At 33.4% G+C, this 23,582-nt stretch overlaps 3 protein-coding genes across 9 annotated transcripts in view; 2 read left to right on the top strand and 1 right to left on the bottom strand.

The window, feature by feature from the left end:
• The first annotated feature begins 76 nt into the window (after window positions 1-76).
• On the top strand, window positions 77-1,584 carry LOC122636029 (replication termination factor 2). The gene is made up of 3 exons (XM_043826840.1): window positions 77-254; window positions 454-837; window positions 947-1,584. Exons 1-3 carry the CDS (start codon window positions 186-188, stop codon window positions 1,349-1,351), a joined length of 858 nt encoding a protein of 285 aa, XP_043682775.1. The 5' UTR covers window positions 77-185; the 3' UTR covers window positions 1,352-1,584.
• Window positions 1,585-1,667: 83 nt separating this feature from the next.
• On the top strand, window positions 1,668-6,466 carry LOC122636026 (probable ATP-dependent RNA helicase Dbp73D). Its single transcript, XM_043826837.1, has 6 exons — window positions 1,668-1,877; window positions 2,085-2,453; window positions 2,553-2,765; window positions 2,842-3,052; window positions 3,154-3,588; window positions 3,716-6,466. The coding sequence occupies exons 2-6, from the start codon at window positions 2,102-2,104 to the stop codon at window positions 4,089-4,091; spliced, it is 1,587 nt and encodes a 528-aa protein (XP_043682772.1). The 5' UTR covers window positions 1,668-1,877; window positions 2,085-2,101; the 3' UTR covers window positions 4,092-6,466.
• Window positions 6,467-8,683: 2,217 nt separating this feature from the next.
• LOC122636019 (lachesin-like) overlaps window positions 8,684-23,582 on the bottom strand; it is a 100,512-nt gene continuing 85,613 nt past the window's right edge. For all 7 annotated transcript variants that reach the window (XM_043826819.1, XM_043826816.1, XM_043826823.1 and 4 more), the window contains 7 exons: window positions 16,037-16,152; window positions 15,581-15,766; window positions 12,929-13,115; window positions 11,791-11,922; window positions 10,467-10,586; window positions 9,580-9,750; window positions 8,684-9,160 (listed from right to left, as the gene is read on the bottom strand). In XM_043826819.1, coding sequence (XP_043682754.1) covers window positions 8,796-9,160; window positions 9,580-9,750; window positions 10,467-10,586; window positions 11,791-11,922; window positions 12,929-13,115; window positions 15,581-15,766; window positions 16,037-16,152 — 1,277 coding nt within the window. In that variant the 3' untranslated portion in view covers window positions 8,684-8,795. The remainder of the gene's footprint in view (window positions 9,161-9,579; window positions 9,751-10,466; window positions 10,587-11,790; window positions 11,923-12,928; window positions 13,116-15,580; window positions 15,767-16,036; window positions 16,153-23,582) is intronic.

Here is a 23,582-nt window from a genome sequence, read left to right as displayed (position 1 = left end):
GCATTGATACACTAAGCGAAGAAGTGCAAGTTTATGGTGATATTTACGAATTGATGTTGGCAACATTGATTCACTAAATAGTAAAGTGCAATTACTTCGGTCCTCGTCTTCAAGCGCTTCGGATGTTTTCATTTTTTTGTCAAACAATAATTAATCCTTCTCCGAAATATTAAATATTTTACGCGATGGGTTGCGATGGTGGAACGATTCCTCGTAGAGATGAACTTGTGAGAGTAAAAAAGAAGCCAGAGCAAGTACGTATATCTCTAAGTACATAAAAAATGTTTTGTACACATTAGATAACCAACAAAATTAATCTTAAAGAAAGAATCGAAAAAAATATTAATATCATTATATCGCGATAGTTAAATCGAAGTTCTGTGCGATTTGATATCTTACATGCGTATCGTTTTACAATATATTTATTTAATAAAACGTTTGAAAATTTTGCAGAAAGACAAGGATGCCGAGTTAGCCTTCAGATGGAAACATTGTACTATACGACAGTTACCGCTACAACCACCGGTTGTAGCTTGTGGATTAGGTCGGCTTTATAGCAAGGAATCAGTTTTGGAAGGACTTCTCGATCGCGATACTCTTCCAGAATCAGCAGTACATATAAAAAATTTGAAGGATATAAAAAATCTTAATCTTACTCCTAATCCAGCATTTAATGGTAACAAAGCAGAAAAAGGAGATTGTTATGTAGATGGTGGAAAGAGTCCGTACATTTGCCCAGTTATTGGATTGGAAATGAACGGAAAGTACAAGTTCTGTTTTTTGTGGACATGCGGCTGCGTCATGAGTGAACGTGCTCTCAAAGAAGTAAAAACTTCCGTAAGTAATGCGTAAATTAATTTTTTATTTTGAGATTTATTAGAAACTTTTTATAACGTAATTTGTTTTTATATTTTTAATATCGAAAAAAATTTTTTTTTTGTCATAGGTATGTCACAGATGTCAGCAACCTTTTACAGAAGCAGATATTGTTATACTAAATGCAGATGGGGACGACCTTCAATTAATGGAAGAACGTTTAAATGTGCGAAAAATTGCACAGAAATCATTGAAAAAAAAGAAGAGAAGTAACGAAAGTACTTCGACAGAAGTTAATGAAAAGGATGAAGTACCAAAAAAGAAAATTAAGAAGGAAGAAAAATCCACTATACCTAAGAAAAACATAACCAGAAATGAAGCAGAAGATCCTGCATATAGAAAAGCTAAAGAGAGTTACAGTGTTGCAAAGGATCCTAAAGCATCCGAAGTTTTCAAAAGTATTTTCACGAGTCATAAATCTGCCGTGGATCAAGATAGGGCACATTGGATTACGTACAATCCATTTTACAATTAGGTTAAATTTTTTTCTTGTTAAGATTTTCTTTTAAATACGCTGTATCTCTAAATTTTTTTTTTCTCTTGATAGAGAAATGTATATCTGAGATTGGTAATTAATACACGTACTTAAGTAATATTTTTAATTATTTTCGTTATCATTGTTGAAAGTGGTGATTCGAGATGTAATATAATGGAAAAACTGTATAATGTGCAAAAAGTAATAAAATATTTATTAAAATTTCCACCAAATTTTATATATATATGGCCACTCATATATAGTTTATTTATGATTTGTCTCTTATTTTAGCGGAAAATAATTTATAATTATAAATTTTTTAAGAATAATAATGTAAATAATAGCACTTACCAAATTATCTGATGTAACGTGACGTTCTTCGTCGGTATAGACGAGATTGTGATTTATGTTTCATATTTTCTCCGATAGAGCGCACTTAAGTATCATTCGGTAAAAAATGTGACAGCGGGAATACGAAATAGTACAAAGCACGTGTTTTATCTTTCGTATTAAAATTGTAAGAAATGTAAGGATTGATATAAATGTTTTACGTTTTTATACGTTAATATCACAAATTTGGTCTTTTTTATTCTTTCCATATAGAATATTTCTTTATATAAATAATAACAAAAAGACATACGACACATAACCTATAATAACTATTTATACGAGCGTTATTCAGTGATAAATTTCTTATATTATTTTATGTAATTTTTAAAACAATTTTTTATAGATTTTAACTGGGAAAATATGGCAAATGAAACAGTGACGGACGAGAAGGTAGAAGACGATAAAACTACAAAAACAGATTTTTTAGTGTTAGGTTCTAAAAGCCACAAGAAAAAACGCGAAGTTAAAAGAGTATTACCAAATTGGTTAGCGCATCCAGAAATAATATCTGCTGATTTAAACAGTGGTCCAACATTGGATGAAATGAATTCTATTTTAGACTCGCAGCTTATTGAAATTTTAAGAGCAAATGGAATTGATAAGTTATTTCCAGTTCAAGCTAGTATATTAGCTTGGTTGTCGAAATCTGAGAAAGACAGAAAATTAGGATGGTGGCCACGAGACATTTGTGTTTCTGCACCTACGGGCAGTGGTAAGAGTTATCTGATAAATATCGTATAAGTAATTTTTTTCCTTTTTTTTTTTTTAATAAAAGTGTAATAAATCGTAATAACATAATTTTATATTGTAGGTAAAACCTTGGCATATGTATTACCAATTGTACAACAATTGCAATTTAGGTTAGTACCAAAAATACGTTGCTTAATTGTAGTGCCAGTGCAAGAACTGGCTGTACAAGTTCACAAAGTTGTGATCACTTATACATCTTATACGAATTTAAAAGCAGGTTTGATTACGGGTGCCTCATCTTTTGAACAGGAACAGAGTAACATAATAAGGAAAAGTAAGGATTTATTTAAAACAAATTTGGTTTTAATGATAAATCTTAATATAGATAAAGAATCTAAATTTTTTTACAGCTCTTTCTGATGAGTATATAAGTACAGTAGACATATTGATCGCTACACCAGGTCGTTTAATCGATCACATATTAAAAACTCCTGGCTTTTCCTTAGAATCGCTTCGTTATCTTGTTATAGATGAAGCGGATCGTGCAACTGAGTGGTTGCAGTATATTCCTGAAGCTCACTCAGGTGCACCGCCATTAACTTTGGAAAATTTATCTTCAAGGTATTATCATACGATCTTATTAACGATATATCTTTCGATATATTTAACGATATATATTAATCTATACAACATTTAAACATTATTGTATATTTTAATTATAGTCCTCCATTTGCGCAGAAATTATTGTTCAGTGCAACTTTGTCGCAAGATCCACAGAAACTAAATCAATTCAGACTCTTTCAACCAATACTCTTTACGTCGGTAATAGTTTCTGACAAAGATACAGATGTAAATTTGGATGAGGAAGTAGGCAATTTTTTAGGACGTTATACCGGTCCGGAAGAATTAAAAGAACGCGCAGTTGAGTGTTCTCCAGAGTTTAAACCGATCGCACTTTATCAAATTTTGGTACGAAAGAGTACTATTCCTAAGACATTGGTATTTACTAATTCTGCTGAGTCGGCACACAGATTATCATTACTGTTACAATTACTTTTATCCGAGAGGAACGTAGTTGTTGGAGAACTTTCTAGCAGAATCGTAGCCAAGCAACGTGAGGAGGTACTCAATAAATTTGCTTTAGATGAAATTAACGTGTAAGTATGTGCAAACGGTATAATGTATACTATATTAATATACATAGTTCTCGACGTCAAGTTTTAATCATAAAATATTATTACGATAAATTGATGTATTCCATATGTTTTTTTTTTTTTTTTTTAGTCTTGTTAGCTCAGATGCGTTAGCTAGAGGCATGGATATACCGAATGTTCAATTAGTCGTATCGTATGATCTTCCAAAACATATTAAAGGATATATACATAGAGCTGGAAGAACAGGACGTGCAGGGAAATCTGGTGTCGCGATATCTATTCTTACGCACAATCAAATAGGAATATTTAAACAGATGTTGAGTTCTGTTCACAAAACATTACCGAAAGTGAAACAAATGGAATTAACGGATATCGCGGATACGTTGGATTATCAAAATCATCTTACTAAATTAAAAGATCTTTTGGAGAAAGAGAAGGTCATTACTTTAAATCGAATAAAAGCAAAGAAACGGAAATACAATCAACAATCAACAGGAGAAAAATAAATAAAAAGTTTATATCGTGATTTCTTTGTATCTATTCTTGCGAAAGTAATCTCCTGCAATAAAATAGGTCCAATAACGCCGTAAATACAGTTGTTAGGGTAACATCGATAATAACATTTTATTGTCTGAAGTTAATAGTATCGTACATCATGCTTATACCCTACCGCAAATAACTCTATTAGCAGCTGAGATATCTTCAAATTGTTTACTAATTATTATTCCCACGGTTTTATTTCGTCGAAGGCAGATATATTCACAATTTTAATTTATAAAAGATAAATGATCATTTATCGAATAACGACACAGACGCAATTTTATTACTATTATTGCTGTGTGTAACTTCACTGCTCAAAGACCGACGATAATTGTCACGTCTTTGTGATAAAAAGGAAAATGAGAAAATTAGAAACTATTATTCACGAAATAAGATAAAAATTAACAGTTCGAAATATTTCACCAAATTGTGAATGAAGATAAACGTTATTTTTTTTTTTTCGCAAATCAATGATCCTCATTTTATACGATTTATGTTTCGATTTGCACGGAGATAGACACAGCATACAATAATAATTTGCAATAGTGCGGGTTTATCATTTCAATTTAAAGCATGTCTTAAGCTGTCGGGGTTTGCACAGTTAACTCGTTACATCAATCGCTTAAAGAATGGGAAAAATTTATTCGAAAAAAATTTGATTTCTTTTTTGTCGTCGTCTTTCTCTCTTCTTCTCCCTCTTTATTTCACTCCATCTTTTTATAAATATCTTTTAAAATAACACTCATTTTTTTTTCTACGCTCAATTCTTCCAAATTTCTTTTCTTTAATTTTATACACCAACGTTCATTTTTTTGATTTTTCATTACGAAAAGGAAATCAATCCATAATAACAATAACAATCGATACCCTCGTTATCCACTTGGAGTTCTTGCAGACAAATCTATCTTTTCTTCCTTCTTTCTTTCTTTCTTTCTTTTTTTCTTTTTCTTTTTCTTTCTTTCATCCTTTCTTTCTTATCATTTTTCGAACAGGCAAAGGTAACGAAAAGTGACCAAGTTATCCCCGAAAGCTCAATAACTCCAGCAGCGAGAGGAATATCACGCTCGTATGCACAGGATTCACATTGAATTTATATTCTTTTAAGATACGTACATACATGCCCGAACGATATATACGTTTTTATAGCGAATCGAACCTTATCTTTTCTCGTATTCGTCAATATGTTACACTTTTATTATAATATATGTATGTATAGATTGAATGTTCATTTTAATAGTCGCGTTATACAAAATCTAGTTCAAATTTGACAACGAACGATGCGAACGCTTTTCATTAATTAATAAAAAGCGTTATTCTATTAATCATTCGTTATTCTTCATTAACGTTCCTATCGACAGAGTCAACACTGAATTTTGTATTATTTACACGAATAGATTCATTAACGTTTATACGTGTGTATGTACATACATATAATGTGGTCCTATATGATTCATATGTCTCGTTGCCATGTATATGTATTATCGTTCCTTAGTTTTAATTAATATTCAAACATCCATTGTGCAAAGACCTTTCTGAAACTTATCGTCGATCGCGGTGTCGCTCTTGATTTTTTTAAGAAAATTAATTATGTTATTAAATAATTAATACATATAATAACTTATTGGGATATGTAAGTACATATATATGTATATTTTGTAACGTCTATGTGTTTATAAAGTTAATTATGTCATACAGTTGAACGTAATCGTTTGAATTTGATTGTTATATAAGAATGAATTAAACGATTGTTTTTATAATTATCGACCGTGACCGACGAGTGAGTAAAAGAATATTTTAAGAGGTTTGTAGAGTACATACATATGAAATGTGCACCTTTTGTGCGTAGAAACTCGCTGGAATTAAGTACGATTCAAATTCTTTATAAAAGATGACTGCTCTCTTTTAATTTGATAGGTATTAACGTTGATCGATGTAAATATTATCAATGGGGAGATGCTATTCGATGAAATTGAATTTTCAACTTTTAAGACGGGATAGGCAGTGGCGAATTTACGCACAGCCAATAGAGTAGGCCGTTTTGAACTTCGTAAAACAGAAGGAACACAATATACTATAAGACGCAATATAAATTTATATTATATAATAAATTTAACATCTCTATTGACCCTAGTATATAATTCTTATTTCGATATTATTTTTGATTATAATCGAATGTTTCACTAGTGCATTTTTTATTTCATTATTTGCACGAATAATTGAAACGAGAAAATATATTGTGCGTAATTAATTTATTTTAATGGAGAATCCAAAAATTTGTAACGCCTCGGGCCACTCGAAGGCTAAATCCGCCAATAAATGCAGATAAAATTATAAATTGAAATCTCGATAGCAATCGACGATAATCAGTTGATTAATACGATCTCGCATTATCATGTTTTTTCTTTCTTTCTTTCTTTTTTTTTTTTTTTCTTTTTCTTTTGTCATTATTACATTATCGTAGGAAGATTCCAGTGAGTTTATTAAACAAATATTCTCATTCAGATGGGAATCTACCATACTTTATTTATTGTCGTATCCTCTCCTTCTTCGCACAGAGACTACAGAATATCAGAATTCGATCAGTTTATCTATCAATAATAATTTACGAACCGACTTTGCGAAGTTCGGTCATACTTTTTTCTCGATCGTTACCAACGTTCTTTTTCACTTGCTTCTTTCTTCTTCTTCTTCTTTATTTTTTTTCCTTTTTTCATCTTCTCGTTACAATAGAGGCCTTTTTAAAAAAATATTATGGAAGACGACACAATGTTATGACATAATGTAGACGGTTACTGTATACTTTCGTTCATATACGAAATATTGTTATAAAAATTATATAATTATGAATAAACATCGGACTACATTATCTCTATCGATTATGTGATATTGTTCGTAAGACATTGAAATATGATGAACGATAATAATAATAATAATGGTAATTAATGCTGACGATTTTAAGAACTCGTAGAAAAAAGAGAAATACATTGCACCTGTCATTTATAATTTTTTTGCGATCTAGATAAAAAGAAAAAGAAAAAAGCGTAAATAATTCGATAGTATTGTAAATGGCCAAATCATTTCTCTTTCGGTTTCATTCTTTCGTCGATACCTCTTTCGTCCGAATTTTATTACCAATCGGATTTTACATTAATTGCGACATATCTGTCACTTATCATCTGAAAGTTATCTACAATTTTAAATAATTCCGTTTATCTAAATAGGTCTACTAATATCTGGCACGCGAGAGCCAAGTTAATCTACTCACATACATTCACAGTTTCGTATTTACAGAATTTTTTATCGAAAGAATCCTTTCGTTTTTGGTCGCACCATAATTACTTTATGTTCGCTCTTTTTTTTTTTTTATTTTTTATTTATTTTTTTTTTCAATGGACCTAAAAATTTACGTCCTCGTGTTTATTACATCGATTAGAAGGAAGACCTTGTTCTTTTTTTTCTGTTTATTTTATTTTTATTTTTATTTCTTTTTTCGTACGGTATCGATAGTTTCACCGTATTGTACTCTTCATTCTCTTTCTCTCTTTCTCTCTATTTTTTCTTTTCCTTTCACTCTTTTCTTTTCCTTTTTTCTCTTTCCATTTTTATTAATTATTAGCTTATCAAAGAAATATGATTTATACATCTATAACGACGCAACTATCGAATGCTAATTTGCGAAAGAGCCGATGCGATTTATGAAAACTATCGTTAAATAAATTCATAAAAAAATGTAGAAAATTTGTTCGTAGGAAATATTTTCTCGATGATATTATTTAGATCATTTAGAAACTTTACCGATATATGTATGTATGTGGGCAAATACGTATGTGTACGTGTTATAACTTAAACGACAAATAAGAGAATAATTGTAAAATTAGATTTGTACTCGTTTTGCTTATTTCGTATTTTATAGAGTATATCTTTTCTATGTGATAATCGAAATCATCGCTTAACGAGAGTTAAATAAAATAAAAGTAATAAATGAAATAAAAGATATAAATATATCAAAAATCAAATAAATATACAAGTTAAAATTTTTCAAGGGAAATCATGCGATAATAAATCGAGGACAGTCAGAATCCGTGCGAGGAAGATTAATTCTTCTCATTCTAATAATAAATTAAACTTTCTTTCGTCTCTGATATTTCATCAGCGTGAACTTGGATTGTTCGTGTATTTACAGTCACGTATTTATTCGTATTCCGTCAGAATGGAAAAATTTCTATTTGATATCGTAGGATTGTCGCATACGCACGGTGCGTTTTCATTTTAATCTCATTACTGCCGCAATAATACCGGAACATATAAAAGGAAAGCTTTTATCGTAACGCGTCTATGTTTTTAAATAATAAAAAATACGGAAAGGAAGATTTAAAAGTACAAAGGAGAAAGAATAAAATATATATGAAAATAGAATCGTATGATCTAAATTGAAAATGTAATATATGAAATCGTAAATAAAACAAGGCAAAAGAAAATTTCATATATTTTACGAATATGAATAATCAGTATCAGAAGGGATATGAAAAAGAAAGAAAATATATATATATATATATATATATATATATATATATAGATATAGGAGAGAAAATCATTTTGATCTCGATCACAACACGGACAGCACACGTCGTCGTCGATGGGCTTCGTACAAATTGACGAGATTTTTCATTTTAAAAAAAGTTCGTCAACCTTAACAAAAGAAGGAGAAGAAAAATAATGTCTCGAACAATCGGACCTTGTCTAGAACTCGCTGCGTTAACGTTTATCCATGGCGGAGAGATAGAGGGAAGGGGTAAGGGACGATCGGTTTTGCCTTCGTGCAAAGTACTACCAGCCATTATTTGCGTTGTTCCAAGGTCATCTTCGTTCCCTATCGAATCCGAATCATAACCGTCCAACGTGTGGACTTTTCGTCTGTTGTTAGTGTTTCCGCCATTCGTCTTTTTCTTTTCCTTCATAATCGTCTTTTTTCGTTGCCTAGTCTCCGTATTCTTCATCAAAATGCTCGGCGTCGTCTTATCGACGAGTTGCAACTCTGTCGGGAAAAAAACGAAAAAAATAATCGAATAGTCGAATAATTGCCATCAAATCGATCATTTTTAATACCTTAAATAAAAACCAAAATACAATGAATTAATAACGAATAGAATAAGTAAGTTATTTCAATAACAGAACAATTATAAAATACACTATACGAGATTTGTTCGTCTGTAGATTTCGAACGATGTTTAAAAACAAACTACGTGTCTATAAAAATTTTCACTGTTTCTTCTCTTAATTTTTTAATTATTTCATTATGAAAAAAAAAAAAAAGAAAAGTAAGGAAAAAAGAAGAGAAGAACGTATTGTCTCTTGCAGAATCTTACGTGTTACTGTTTCTTGAGAATTATATTTATAAGAAAATGATATATCGATAGAGTTGTCAAAGTATATCGATCGATCGAATCGACGTACCTTGGAGACGAACACATCCTTCCGCCTTTCCAAGGGCGTTCACCGTTGAACAGACGTATCCACCAAAGTCACCCTTTTTGAGAGATTTGACAGTGAGATTCATCTGCCACGAGTAATCGCTCAACTGCTCCTCCGACATCGTGTATTTGTCGTTCGGCGGCAGCTTTTCCCCTATACCGGTGATATTGCATCGCTTTTAATTTGGCCAAGAGCTTTCCGAATACGTCACGTCGTTCATTTCGCGCGCGTAACGTCATACCGCAGGTAGATTTGTCGTTGAAAGTACTGTGTAATACGCCGTGATAGAGGGGAAGGTAAGAGTATATGTCTATGTTCTTGTTTGTCTCTTTCTCTCCGTCTGTATTTATAACTACGTACTATCTATATGCATCTATTATATATATATATATATATATATATATATATATATATATACATATTTATATATGAGAAACAGAGACTGGCAGAGAGAGAGAGAGAGAGATAGATAGAACACTGCTACAATACTGTGTTTATTCTTATGAATATAAACAATCATCGTCCATTTCAATGAAACCTTCAATCAAAATAATTACGTTATACATAATTTAAAGTTAAATAAACGTTATAGAAGACAACAATTGATAATGTCATAGGTTAGATAAAAGAAGATTTAGAAACGAATAAATTAATAATATCAAATATAATACCGAACGACGAAACTAATGAAGAAAATTTAGTCGAGTTAAAACGTCTCTTCTCTTCCTCTCTCTCTCTCTCTCTCTCTCTCTCTCTCTCTCTCTCTATCTATCTATCTATCTCTCTCTCTCGCTATTTATATCCTCCTTTATCTGTCATCCTGTTGAAACACCCCAACGGCATTGACAATTACTAGGCATTTCTCTCACCTGAGTCCCTGTACCAGGTGTTCATAGCTTGCGGCGAAGCCTCGACGTAGCACTGTAGTACGACATCGCTGTCAACTGGAGCGCCCACCAATTGATTGGGTATTCTGATCAGTGGTTCGACTGTATCAGAAGAAAGAGTTTCATAAATAAAAAAAATAGAAGAGAAGGGGAGAGAAGAGGAGAGAAAAACAGAGAAGAAAAAAGAAAGAGAGAAAATAAGAGCAAAAAACAATAAAACCAAAAATGAAGGAAGAAAAGCGAAACACAAATTTTACTTAGAAAAAATTAAAAAGTCTATTGTTCGTATTTAAGTATGAACAATCGACTAAATGGCGTAATAAAAATTATAGAGGAACGTTAAAGCGTCATGGAATTGATACGGCACCATTTTCTCCTCGCTTCTTTAATTATTGCTGTAGTTCCGCGATGATCGATTTTTATCCTACACATAGGAACATGTACTTCTCCTTTTTTCTTTTTTTCATTATTTTTTTGTTCTTTTTCTTTTTCACACATGAGATGTATGCTGCTTTAATACTACGTTAAATTCAATCGAGGATTCGCGTTTCGAAATTCGAAATTGGAATGTTGAGGATATTATGAAAAGCGTTTGATAATAATTAAATTAACGATTACATTTGAAATATTTAATTATCAATCGCAAATGAACACTTAAACTTTTAATTACACCAATGGTATACCATACAATACGATTAAATTAGTTACTTAATCAGTTTGATTAATGATTAACAAGTGGAATTCTCATCATTTAATTCTCATCGATATTAATACTCGAGTATCGTATAATTTTAAGTTTGGACATTGACGATTTTAAAACATTTTTGTTAATATCCTATATTCGATATTTCTTTAAGATAATTGTTTTTTCAAGCTTTGCAAAGACTTTCATCGCGCATAAAGATATTTATATATGTATAATCGTATTATTAAAAAGTTGAGAAAAAAAAAACGAGAGACATGCTTTCGAAACGCGTATTTTCTCTATTGACATTTTGATAAATTTCATTGAAAAATCATATTGTATTATATATTCATATTATTAAATATTCTGTAGGATTTTATTAGATTGAAAAAATTATCGATTTCTTATTATGTATTATGTGCATTAAATTCCCGATATAAACGTCATATCTATATATTACGATATAAACTAATATAAAATTATTTTGATTTTGTTTAAAAGAGGGATTTCTCATCCGTGGTAATAATTTATGCACGGTTAAGGGAAGCTCGTCTAATTAACAGGTGGGACAAGTAGGTGATGGTGGTAGTATGGGCGGTTTGCACAGGCTGCGATACCTACAGTGAACAGAAACGGTGTAACGTTTGCTGACCCTTGGTGGCACACTACTACTGGCTATACAGAGATACGTCCCCATCTCTTGTCGCAAAATTCCCGTAAGCTCTAGAGTTTCTCCTTCGTAAGTGTCGAGAACTGCAAAGAGAAAGAGAAGACCAAAGTGAATCAAAGAGAGAGACAAAGAAAACTTTAATATATACATATGCTTTATTCTCGTCATTTTATTTGTAATAATTAATCTTTAAGTCTTGATCTCTTTTTTTAACAATCGATATTCCAAGGATTAATCGTTTTATAACGTCGATTTATTTGATAAAAATAAATCGATCGTTTTGTATTTTTCTTTTCTTTTTTATTTTTTTACTTGTTTTTACTTTACGTGATATTTCTTTACTTTCGTTTCAACGAGAACACAATGAAATACGAAAGCTCGTTCCGGGGTAATCTTTTTTCTAAATTTCACTTCGCATTACTCTTTTAGAGTTAAAGAAGGGGAAGCTTGAAAGCAACGAAGTCTCTAGAAGCATTCTAGAAATCTGAAATATCACGAGCGACACCAAGTACTACGCTCCTCTAAATTCGAGTGACTTTCAAGAGACAAGAAAGCGCGGAAGTGTCCGGGAAGCCGGAAGCGAGGCCGTGCGCGGATGCTTCGCTATTGTTTTACGGTGGACGCCTTCCCGTAAATTCCTCCAGGCAGAAGTTACCTAAGGTTACTACGTTCGGGGTATTCGAAATGAAAAATAACTTTCTTCTTCTTGGCTTCCTGAGTTTTTCCTGAAAAATCTTAGCTCTATGGTCTGTTGCGTTGAAAATTCGATGATAATACGATTTTGAGAATAATAATTATTCTTTGGTTAAATGTTTAACAAAGTTTAAGAAACATGGGAATTAATACGCGATAAACGTATTAATTATCGAGAATATTAATAAACAATATCAGTGCTAACTTCATTGCGAGATCGATTAATTAAATAATTAATTAAATATTTTCTACCGTTAACGACGTGATCAACTCTTTTTTCAAGCATGTATTTTAGAAATTAGCCACAAAAAGAAGAAAAAAATAAGGAAAGTATTATAAAGCGACCACTTTGAAACTAACGAAGAATTAATTTTCGCAAATGTATTCGCAACGTACTCTGCTTCTTTCCATCTTCACGAAGTACGATCTTCCTTCCATCTTCTCGTTTCCAATTGACTGTTGGTTTTGGAAGACCCGTTGCAATACATCTAAGCCTCAAATTACCACCCTCCTGTGTCACCAAACCGTTCGCTGATTCGTCGTCCATTATATCCGGTGGTATCACTACTTCCATGTAGCCCATCTAAAATAGAAATGTCAATTGAAATGTCAAGATACATGCATCGAGTTCATTCACAATCTTATCGATATTATAAGTGAATGAATTCGTTGTATTTTCTTACGGAAAAACTCAAGAAGAAATCAAAGTATTAATTATTGATTAAAAATTAAATCTTCTAAATATACAATTTATTTTTTATATCTTTCAAAAGAATAATTTGTTTTTCGTATCTCGACATTTCTTATCCTCTTCTTTCGCCCTCTCTCTCTTTTCCTTATTATTTCACTTTGTCGAGTGAAAATTGAAATCGTAGCAATTTCAATGAAACGCGAACGATGACAAGTCAAGCGTAAAGCGCGTTGCGTAAATCTGCAAAATTTTTCTGTCCCGCCACTTCACCTCTCCCTCATCGAGTTCGTTTAATCGCGGTCAGCCGAGCGAATTTCTCGAATCCTCGATGATATCCCTCTCTCTCTCTCTCTCTCTCTCTCTCTCTTTCTTTTTAGTTTCTCCAATAACAGACTTTGTTTCTCTTTCTCTTACCCTTTAGATTATTTTTTCTTTTTCTTTTTTTATCTTTCTTTTTTATTTGTTTGTTTCACCAGGTTTCTTTTTTACTCGTCCTCATCTCTTTCTCCTTTCCGTCTCTCGTTTTTATAGTAAACTACAACGAGGTCTCTTACAAGCCCTTTATCTCGCTGTAGCGTGGTCGTATATTGCATCGGAAGGTTTCCTCCTTTAGCGGTCGCATTGAATTCCGTAGAACACGTGTGTACCGCCCTACGACCACTAAATCGTCCACCTTTCTCTCTCTCTCTCTCTCTCTCTCTCTCTCTCTCTCTCTCTATTTCTCCTCGTTCTTACACATATGTATACGTTTCCAGACTCGTAAAAGCTACTGCCAACTTTTACGCTCGCGGCCAAAAGAGTGTCATCGCAAATATTTGTTCGTCTCTTTAAACGAACTTGCAGTACAAGCAACATTCTTGTTTATTTTTCTATTCGTTCGTTTTTTTATTTCATTTCATAATTTTTAATTCTCTTATTTAATGTCGCGTCAACAATTTACACGACTTTTTATTAGAGAGAAATAAAAACGACGGATACCAGTAGATAAGTTTGTTAATGTTTCGTTAGAAATTCGATCTGCTCTTTTTTATTATATAAGAAAATATTTCTATTTTTTACGCGTGTAGATAGGAATTAGATGGGAGGTGAAAGAAATTTGGCGGCTTGGTTGTTAGTTATATTGGGGTATAACGGGCATCGACGCGCGGATAATTTGAGAGAAGAAAGGAAGGAGTCAACGGGAAACCATTTAACACCCTTCCTACGTCTCACCAGCCCTTTCATATAATGTAGCTTCCGCGTAGTCGTACGTCGCTAGTCGAGGGTTCTCGATTCCCCCTTGCTCCTGCTTCTAAAAGTCTCTTAAAAGCCGACTTGGCCGATGGTGAGACGAAAGCCGACGCATACACTTAATAAAATTCCAATTCGATCCACTTATATTCTAGAAGAGAGAGAGAGAGAGAGAGAGAGAGAGAGAGAGAGAGAGAGAGAGAGAGAGAGAGAGAAAGAGAGTTTAGGGTTCTATGTACGCTGGCTTGCCTTATAGATCAATGGATCCTTCGCGTTGTGGGAAGCCATATTAAAAAATGCCAAATCAGGCAAATTCGAGGACGAAGACAAGTGCTAGAATGTTTGACAATTCTTTCGAGAACTTTTTCATCCGCGATACTTCTTTCTTTATTATTTTATTTTTAACAGCAAATATATTTTAGAAACGAGAATATAAAATGAATGTTAGAAATTAGGATAAAGTGGACAGATCATTCTTTTTCTTTTCTTCTTTTTTTACTTATTTTTTATCGTCTATCATTACCTATTTTTTGTAAATAGCTAAAGGTCTTTTAAAAATTGTAGGATGATATTTCTTATACAAAACTGTATATTATACATATATATATATATATCTTTTGTAATCTACATAATTATTGTACTCGCTTAAAGTTTTATCCTTAAGGGTACACCCTTTCGGCCACTTATTTCCTTTATTGTTCCTCGACCGTAAAAGTTTCGTATTTCCTTTTCTTTCACTCGGCATAACGTGCCTGCTGTAACGAACATTCGACGAACGGTTATAAGAAAAAATAATGGCGAAGTAAAGGAAGGCGGATATTAAAAAGTTACGATACAGGCTTCCTCGTGAAATTTGAGAACAGTGACAATATCAGCGTGCGTTGTAACTTTTAGCGATGATCTATCTTCTCTTTTTCTTTTTTTTTTGCTACTTTAAAAAGTGCATATATATTTAATATTTACGCTCGTAATGAAGAAATTGGAAAGATCGTGAAAAATATTTTTCTAGAAATAATGATAGAAAAAATGAAACGAACGCCTTTTAAAGATATTTGGATGTGTTGAAATGAGTATATCGATCGAATAAATATTAATTAAATATATTCTCATATCGTAGGTGAATTTACCTGACTTCGCATTGGATCGGTATTGACTTGACACATGTAGCTACCGGAATCATTCTTCTGAACGTTCGATATGTGCAGCTTCCACGTGTTATGTCCATTATGAGTGACAGATAGCCGTGGGTTGTGTGTAACCATACGTGTATGTATCGCTAAGATCGCCCTAGAATCCGATTTAATCCAGGCTACCTGCGAACGTTAAATCATTAAAAAACATTTTTATGAATGAATAATAAATGATTAAGTTTAATCGTGTTTCATAAAAAATTATTACGTGGTGTTAATTCAATCGAATTAAATAGACTTTATCGTCGAGTAATCTTCGAAGAATTTTTTTTTCGTAAATATTTATAAAATTTGATAAAAGTAGATCAATCTATGTAAGACGAATTCGTTTTACGAATTGGCATACATATGTAGGTATTTATGTATATTGAGAAATACGTTAAGTTTGTTTACCCTGTACGATTGTAAGTGATTCACGACGCAAGTGAACGACACGTCACGACCCTGGATTACCGTGTGATTTTCCAAAGGGGCTAGGAACTCTGGTACAACTTCCGGGGTAATTTGACCTAAGATATTAATACAAAGTTAGTCTGGTCAGTTTCTTGCTTTCCTTGGAGTTTGATTAAAAGCTTTCAAACGTTGAGATGAACTTTCTTGCAATGCGATAATAATTAATGTTCTTTGTCTGATTTGTATATTAGGTATTGTAAAATGGAATATCGTCGTGGAGGAAATTCAGAGTTAAATAATTCCTGGTTTAATCGAAAGAAATAAATATATAAAATAAATATATATCGCAAAGAAATATTATATATATATATATATATATATATATATATATATAAAACAGACGGATAATAAAGTCAAAATGCTTAAGAGCCGAACGATCGTCACAGTCCAACTGCGACCTACTTTAGAACGTGTCGTTCCTCGACACAGTCATTCTGTTTATCGACGTTCATTGTACTCCGACGTTGTATATTTTATTTGTCTCGCTCCGTTCAAATCTCTCTCTCCTTCTCTCTCTCTCTTTCCGACTGTTTTTCATTCTCTTCTATGCTCACCTTTATCCTCATTCATTCTTAGATAACATTAATTTATAAGACGTGTAAATTCCAAGTACTCCGAGCCCTTGACTAGTAAGAAACAATAACACGATGTATACATCCATAACAATAACAATTCATAATAAGAAATGTTTAACGTTCGATTGTTTTGATTTTGTCTATTGAAAATATTACAATAGCTTTTGACCTTCGCATGAGTGGGGGATTCGACAAGTCGCGACGAGTTCCGATAGGAAAGAAAGCACACACGTACACGGATCCCAGAGGAGTCAACATCGGCCTGAGGTTCGAGAGGAGCACACGTAAGAAAAAGATTTTTGTTTCTTTAAAAGAATAATTTAAATCGTAATAAGATAAGAGAATATCGTAATAACGATAAGACGACGATTGCGTTCCGAAAAGTTTCTCGTTTGCGACATTTCACCTTAGAATTTATGCGAATGAACGACCACTCTGCGTTATCGATTAGATATATTCAATCCCGAAGAAAGTAATATTCTCTATACCGTTTCTCATAGTTCTTGTATGTATCTATGCGATAGAAAGAGTGAGAGAGAAATAGAGAAATATAGAGATAGGTGAAGAAAAAGGAAGCGCGCTGTGTTTCGACGCCCATATTCCGCCCTATCGAAATTCTCGTATGCGTTCATGCAAGAAAGGCGATAAATGGAAAAATTCTTCAGTCTCGCATTCGCACTGCCGTTCGAGGACGAACGAATGAAAGTCGAAGAGCGAAGGGAACACGAATGGAGCACGATTTTCATGGCATGGTTTTACGATCGAGATTCGTTCTCTAGCGAAAGGTTAAGGGTAGTTGAAAGGGTGGGTAGTTCGAAAGTAGAAAAGGAGGGAGAAGGCACGATCGCTTTTCTCTCTCGCTTAGGAATTCTAATTCTGCGTTAAATTCTTTATTCCGTCGCTCATCGGACGTTTGAAAGGAAAAAGAAAAAAGAGAAAAAAGAAAGAGAAAAAAGGAAAAAAAAAGAAAGGTCATAAGCGTGAATTCGTTTGGAGTTGAAAGTAAGTACGAGAACGTATTCGTGAAAATAAAGTCGAGAAGAAGCTTCCATGGTATTTCATTTCTGATATTCGTTAATCTGCTCGAGAGATAAAACGTACAACTTTGAGAAGAGATTCACACGAAATTATTCTTTTCTCATAGCGATCTCGTACCATAGAACATATCCCGATAGAAAAGCACGCGATATTGAATGGAATAGTTAGGCTAGTTACGTTAGCCAGTGTATTGGAAACTATGCTTGATTATAGAATAGACGTAGATTCTAGCAGCGCGTACTACCTCAAACATCTCGAGGTTTAAGGAGACTCTCTACCTCGCAGATTAGCTATTATAACAACCGATGCTATTGAAACCGGTCAGGAAATTTAATCGAGAAGTTATATCGGTAAGTACGCGCGGAAAGGTACGTGGCATTGTTTTAGAATTATGAAAATTAATTCTTCTCGGAAAGAATTTTAAGATATAAAAAAAGAGAGACGATTTGAAAGGAAAAAAAAATAAAAAAGAAAAGTGAAATCGGCGATAAAATTATTCTGTATAAGATCGATTTATTATTTATATATTTGAAGTGTTAATTTTTTATTACACGGAATAAATAAAGAAGATATATATATATATATATATATATATATATATATATATATAAATGTACATATGTTTGAACTGGTTGCGGACTAAAAATCGAAGAACCTTCGTTGAAAGAGTACGTTTATCTTCGCTTCCTTGACTTCATTGCCCGTTGAAGCTCAACGAGGGATGCTTCAAGAAACGTTTGAAACCTCATTCTATTGCTGCTTTATCGTCGAGGTCAAAAACAAAAGAAATAGGGCTCGATAAAAGAAAAGGGGTTCGGGCTTTAAAAGGTTAACTTTCACAGAAAAGAGAAAAAGGGCGAAATACGTTGATAGCAATTGGAGGGTGAAATTCTACGGTGAACTACGAGAGAATTCGATTTTAACCAATTATTCTTGAATAAGTTAATTAAAATAGTCTAATAATCAGATCGAATATTCGACTCAATTTTTTCGAACATGAGAATTCGTTTTGTTTTCCTTTTTTTTTTTTTCATATTCAACTTGATTTAAAATCTCCACAAATTATTAAAAGGTTCGATATTAAAAATGGAGATTATTTAATTAGTTCGAATAAAAAAGAAAGAGCGAAAAATTATTGTACTTTTTTTCTATTATTTTTTTTCCTTCCATTCGATTATAAACATATAAACGTTCATTTCGATGAACTTGTGATCATTTATTTTACTAGTAATTAACTTTCGTTGAATGTTCTACGGAACAAACTGACTTCTCCGACGCGCGCTGGTAGAATCCATTACTCGCGGAAGGGTTAAATACCTGATAATACTAAAAGTACATAGAGTCAGAGAGAGAGAGAGAGAGAGAGAGAGAGAGAGAGAGAGAGAGGGAAGGATATATATATATATATATATATATATATATATTGTATATATTTATCAAAGATTCGAGAACCTTCGTGGAACTTTCTACGATCGACGTGGAACCGTAGAAGCAACTATCGCTCTCAGAAAAGCACCATAGAACTCGTGGATTTAGGAGTTGCTACCTATACGTGTAGATAGATACATATATTCGCAAGTAGAAAGGTATATGAATGCAATTGCGTATAAATATATATTTATATCTAGCAAGTAGATAGGTATAAAATGTAATTTTATGTATATATTTATATATATAAATATTTGTGTATATATGTACGTATATATACATATAGAGACATCTATATAAACGTATATCTTTATAGTGTGTCTAAGCTAGGAGGATTCTCCTTTGAAGGAGGTAGAATAAGCGAGTAAATGAGCGCAAGAGAAGGAGAAGGAGAAGGAGAAAGAGGTTAAGAAGCGACAGGAGAGGGAGAGAGAGAGAGAGAGAGAGAGAGAGAGAGAGAGAGAGAGAGAGAGGGATTTCTCTTCAGTATACTTATCAGATCGGAGCACGCGCCTATTGATTTTGGCTTAAACGGAGAATCCGACGGTAGATAGAAGTTAGAGTTGAGATGCGGACTACCCTATTTCGATCTATTCCTCTCTCTCTCTCTCTCTCTCTCTCTCTCTCTCTCTCTCTCTCTCTCTCTCTCTCTCTTTTCATCTTCTCCTTCTCATCGAGACTGTGAGTGATTTTACCACGTGTATCTGTCGATACGAAATCAGTATATATTATAGTAGATATGGAGCACACGTTCGTTTCAAGAGGATTATGTTCATAATACATTGAGAATATTCCTGCTAGTTCGCGATTAATTTTATAGTCATTATCATTATATGAAGGAGCTCAGTCGCAAGAATGCTTAGCTTTATATGGCTTAGTTCAATATAGCGCAATACGTAGAAAGTGAGAACATAGATCTCTCCTCGTATGTTTTCTACGTCCAATATAATTGTTTTTAAAATATAATGAAATCGATTGATATATGGATACCGTAGAAATGTTTGCAATGAAAAATAATGAAAGATATAAAGCCGGTGATTCTTTTTCGAGCTTTGAGTATCTGTTATCTTATTTTTAACTTTTCTTTCGTGCCAGAAACAACTGAAATTCCGTTATAGCACCGTTGTCTCATCGAAGAAACTTTGGAAGCTGAGCTACGAAGGAGGAGAGGATCTCCTTGAAGAAAAATAAAAGAAATTATGGCGGTTTGTGCCATGAGTGACTGTACCAAGCGGGGATTGTCTCGTTAGCATAATCTGTTCGTAAGAGGCTGCGACTCGAATGCTATTCTGTTTTCGTAACACACTCTCGGAAAGACATACAAGATGTCTATACGTATTTGCCTATGTCTGTATGGTTTTACGTATACGTGTGTATACGTCTTAGCCTTTTCCTATTGAGTACGGTACTTCGATTGTTATTTTTCCGAGACGTTCTCGATCTACAGGAAAAGCGATTCGAATTTTCCCGCGACGAATAGTGACGAGAGAAAGAGAGAGAGAGAGAGATAAAGAACTGGGATTGCTTCACACGCAAGGAGACCTTATTTAAGGGTACGACGCTTGTATTAAAATCGTTTTCCGTGAGCGGCTTACATCCGTGAATCCTTCTTGAATCTCTCTTCGTTTCTTTTATTCTTTTTTCTTTCTTTCTTTTACAGTCAGTTGTGCGTGTAGCATTTAACGGAAGAAAAAATAAAATAAAAAAATCCTTCGGGTTACCATCATTGAGATTTTATTATTGATAAGATTAATAAAAAATGGATTTTATTTGGAAGTACACATGCACTTTTCGAGAGAACATTTTCGCTAAATTTTCAAACGATCGATTTTTTTTGTTTCTTTTCAATCAATTACATCGATTGCGTAAGTATTCGTACGAATAAAAAATGTATTCTCTTTCTTTTGAAAATTATAAAATGTATTTTTTGATTTCAACGATACGAAAGTCGATTTTATTTACGAGACTAGAATCATGTTTTTTTTATACACTTCTATTCACATGGTTGGTACCTTTATTAATTAATAGCAAACATTTTGTAAAATAAGTGGTCGATATGTACGAACATTTTGGTCAGTATAAATAATGAAGTGTCAATACGATATATTGACGATTTATTTAAAATACTGATTCGATAAATAGCAGCTTTTCGTATAAACGAATAGAATAAGTTTAATATCGTTTTCTCTTTCGCACTTTTTTTCTTTCTTTCTTTCTTTCTTTTAATCACATTTCCATATATCGTTTCGTGCATTCTTTCCTTTTCCTTTCTCTCTCTCTCTCTCTCTCTCTTTTTCTTTTCCATTGTTTCCCGTTTTCTAAGATTCGTCGAATTCCATGTAGAAAAGAACGACGGAACGCGCGATTCGAGTCTTAAAAACGTACCACGAAATTCCACAGCTTTCTTTTCTTATCTTTTCTTTTTTTTTTCTTTTTCTTACTTCGTTTTTTTTTTGTTCATCCCTCAAGCACCCTTTTCATTGGCCGGTCCCTTCCTTCGTTTCCCTTATTCGCGACGAACGGGATCTCCGAGAAACAACTACGAACACTCTTACGAGTAGGATTCTACGAGGCATCGTTATTGCCTCTCCTTGAAGTGGAGGATTGTCGCGATTATTTCCAGCATTCGCTTCAACTGCAAAAGTATGCCTCGCGGAATTGCACGTCCCTTTTCACCCTCGCCTTTTCTTCCACTCTACTGTCTTGCTCTCTTTTCCGTTACAGCTGTTCTCTCGTAGCTACCAAGCATAAAAGAGAAGAAACAGGATAGACGATATTCGTGAGAAAATTAAGACAGAGAAAGAGAGAGAGAGAGAGAGAGGGAGAGGGAGAGAGAAAGAGTGATAGGGAACGCAAGTACGAAAGAGTAATAATTGTTTGTTGCCGGTCGAGAAGTAAGTTCGCCGCGACTACGTGAAACGAATAATCGGAGTGGGATGAAAATTAAACGATCATCCTGTTTTACGTGTAATAAAATTCTCGTGAATGCGGTGTAATCGGTTGGCTTAATGTATACTGTAAGTGAAACGTGCTGACTGTCTTATTTATATTCTCGGTGGTATCTTTCTACTTTTTAAAGGAGGTACATTATAGAATGAAATTAATGTCGAGGAAGGATTTCAATCATGTTTGGAATATGTTTGTATATCAAATGTTTGATAACAAACATCAAAATCTTTTTACTTCAACGTCAAATGTAAAATCAAAGAGAGTTGCGAAGAAAATCGTACATGGGAGAAGAGAAAAGGATATAAAAAGAAATGCTGAGAGAGAGAGAGAGAGAGAGAGAGAGAGAGAGAGAGAGAGAGAGAGAGGAAGAGAGAGATAGAGAAATAGAGATAGAGAGACAGAGACATACATATAGATCTCTCTTGCTTTTATTGCTACGAGAAAAGAGATGCGAGCGGCATCGTTGCTTTGAAAATGGATGCACCGGTAAATGGCGAAGGAGAGGAGAGAAAGAGAGAGAGAGAGTTGAAGAGGAAATCAGAAGCACCGACGATAACGTCGCGAAGTGACGATCACTTGAGCAACGTCGATCGAAGGAACGCGAGCAACCCTGCGAAACGATCGACCATCTGTCGTGAAGATATTGAAAATGGAATTCGAAGAGACGAGCGATGCTTGACGACGACGTTCTTCTTGTCTACCATATTCTCTCTCTCTCTCTCTCTCTCTCTCTTTCCCTATTTCTCTCGTTATCAAGGGATGGTAAATTTTTCGGTGAAAATGGAAAACGAGCCACCATGTATACGTATAAGATATAACTATATATATATATATATATATATATATATATATATATATATATATATATATATAGTAGTTTTCGCAAAATCCTTGAAAATCGTATTCCTCGGTCATCGAGATATCCTCGTAGTGCCATCATAGAAAAGGTCTACTTCTTCTAGAGACTCGTAAATTTTATAGGAAAAGCGATGTGACTGGAGCTACTCGATCGTCGATCGCCGATAGGAAAACCGCAGCTCGTAGTTGGGCTTCGATCTTTCGATGCTTCTCTCTTTCTCTTTTTTACACTCTCCCTCTCTCTTTTTCTCTCTCGCTCGCTCTCTTATTACCTACTATCCTGAAGGATTCCATCTACGAAGCTGAGAAATTTGTAAGCTATCGAGGATCTCTCTTTTCTCTTTCTCCCTAAGTCAGATGGAAACCTTTATGCAACCGATCGACTGAGTATAAGTTCTGCTCGTTTCTTGAGAAAAAAAAATGACAGAGAGAAAGGAAGAAAGACGTATCGAAATGGGATTTTCTTTCCTGCGAAAATAAAAAAATTTGTTTGCTAATAGACGTCGTTTTATCGATGTTGGTACAAGTGAATGCAATGATACTTTATAAAGAAAAAACAAATAACATTACCTTTTACCTATGTACAACGAAAAAAATTTTTGCAAAATTGGTTCTATTATACCGATGGTATTTGAATG

This window comes from Vespula pensylvanica, chromosome 20 (assembly GCF_014466175.1).
Source record: "Vespula pensylvanica isolate Volc-1 chromosome 20, ASM1446617v1, whole genome shotgun sequence".
In the NCBI taxonomy this organism is placed as follows: Eukaryota; Metazoa; Arthropoda; class Insecta; order Hymenoptera; family Vespidae; genus Vespula; species Vespula pensylvanica.
This window is presented reverse-complemented; position numbering and strand designations above follow the sequence as displayed.

Coding starts and splice junctions, on each gene's coding strand:
- LOC122636029 (XM_043826840.1), top strand. CDS start 186: ATGGGTTGCGATGGTGGAACGATTCCTCGTAGAGATGAACTTGTGAGA. Junction 255..453: donor TAAAAAAGAAGCCAGAGCAA/GTACGTATATCT, acceptor AAAATTTTGCAG/AAAGACAAGGATGCCGAGTT. Junction 838..946: donor TCAAAGAAGTAAAAACTTCC/GTAAGTAATGCG, acceptor TTTTTGTCATAG/GTATGTCACAGATGTCAGCA.
- LOC122636026 (XM_043826837.1), top strand. CDS start 2,102: ATGGCAAATGAAACAGTGACGGACGAGAAGGTAGAAGACGATAAAACT. Junction 3,053..3,153: donor TTGGAAAATTTATCTTCAAG/GTATTATCATAC, acceptor TTTTAATTATAG/TCCTCCATTTGCGCAGAAAT. Junction 3,589..3,715: donor GCTTTAGATGAAATTAACGT/GTAAGTATGTGC, acceptor TTTTTTTTTTAG/TCTTGTTAGCTCAGATGCGT.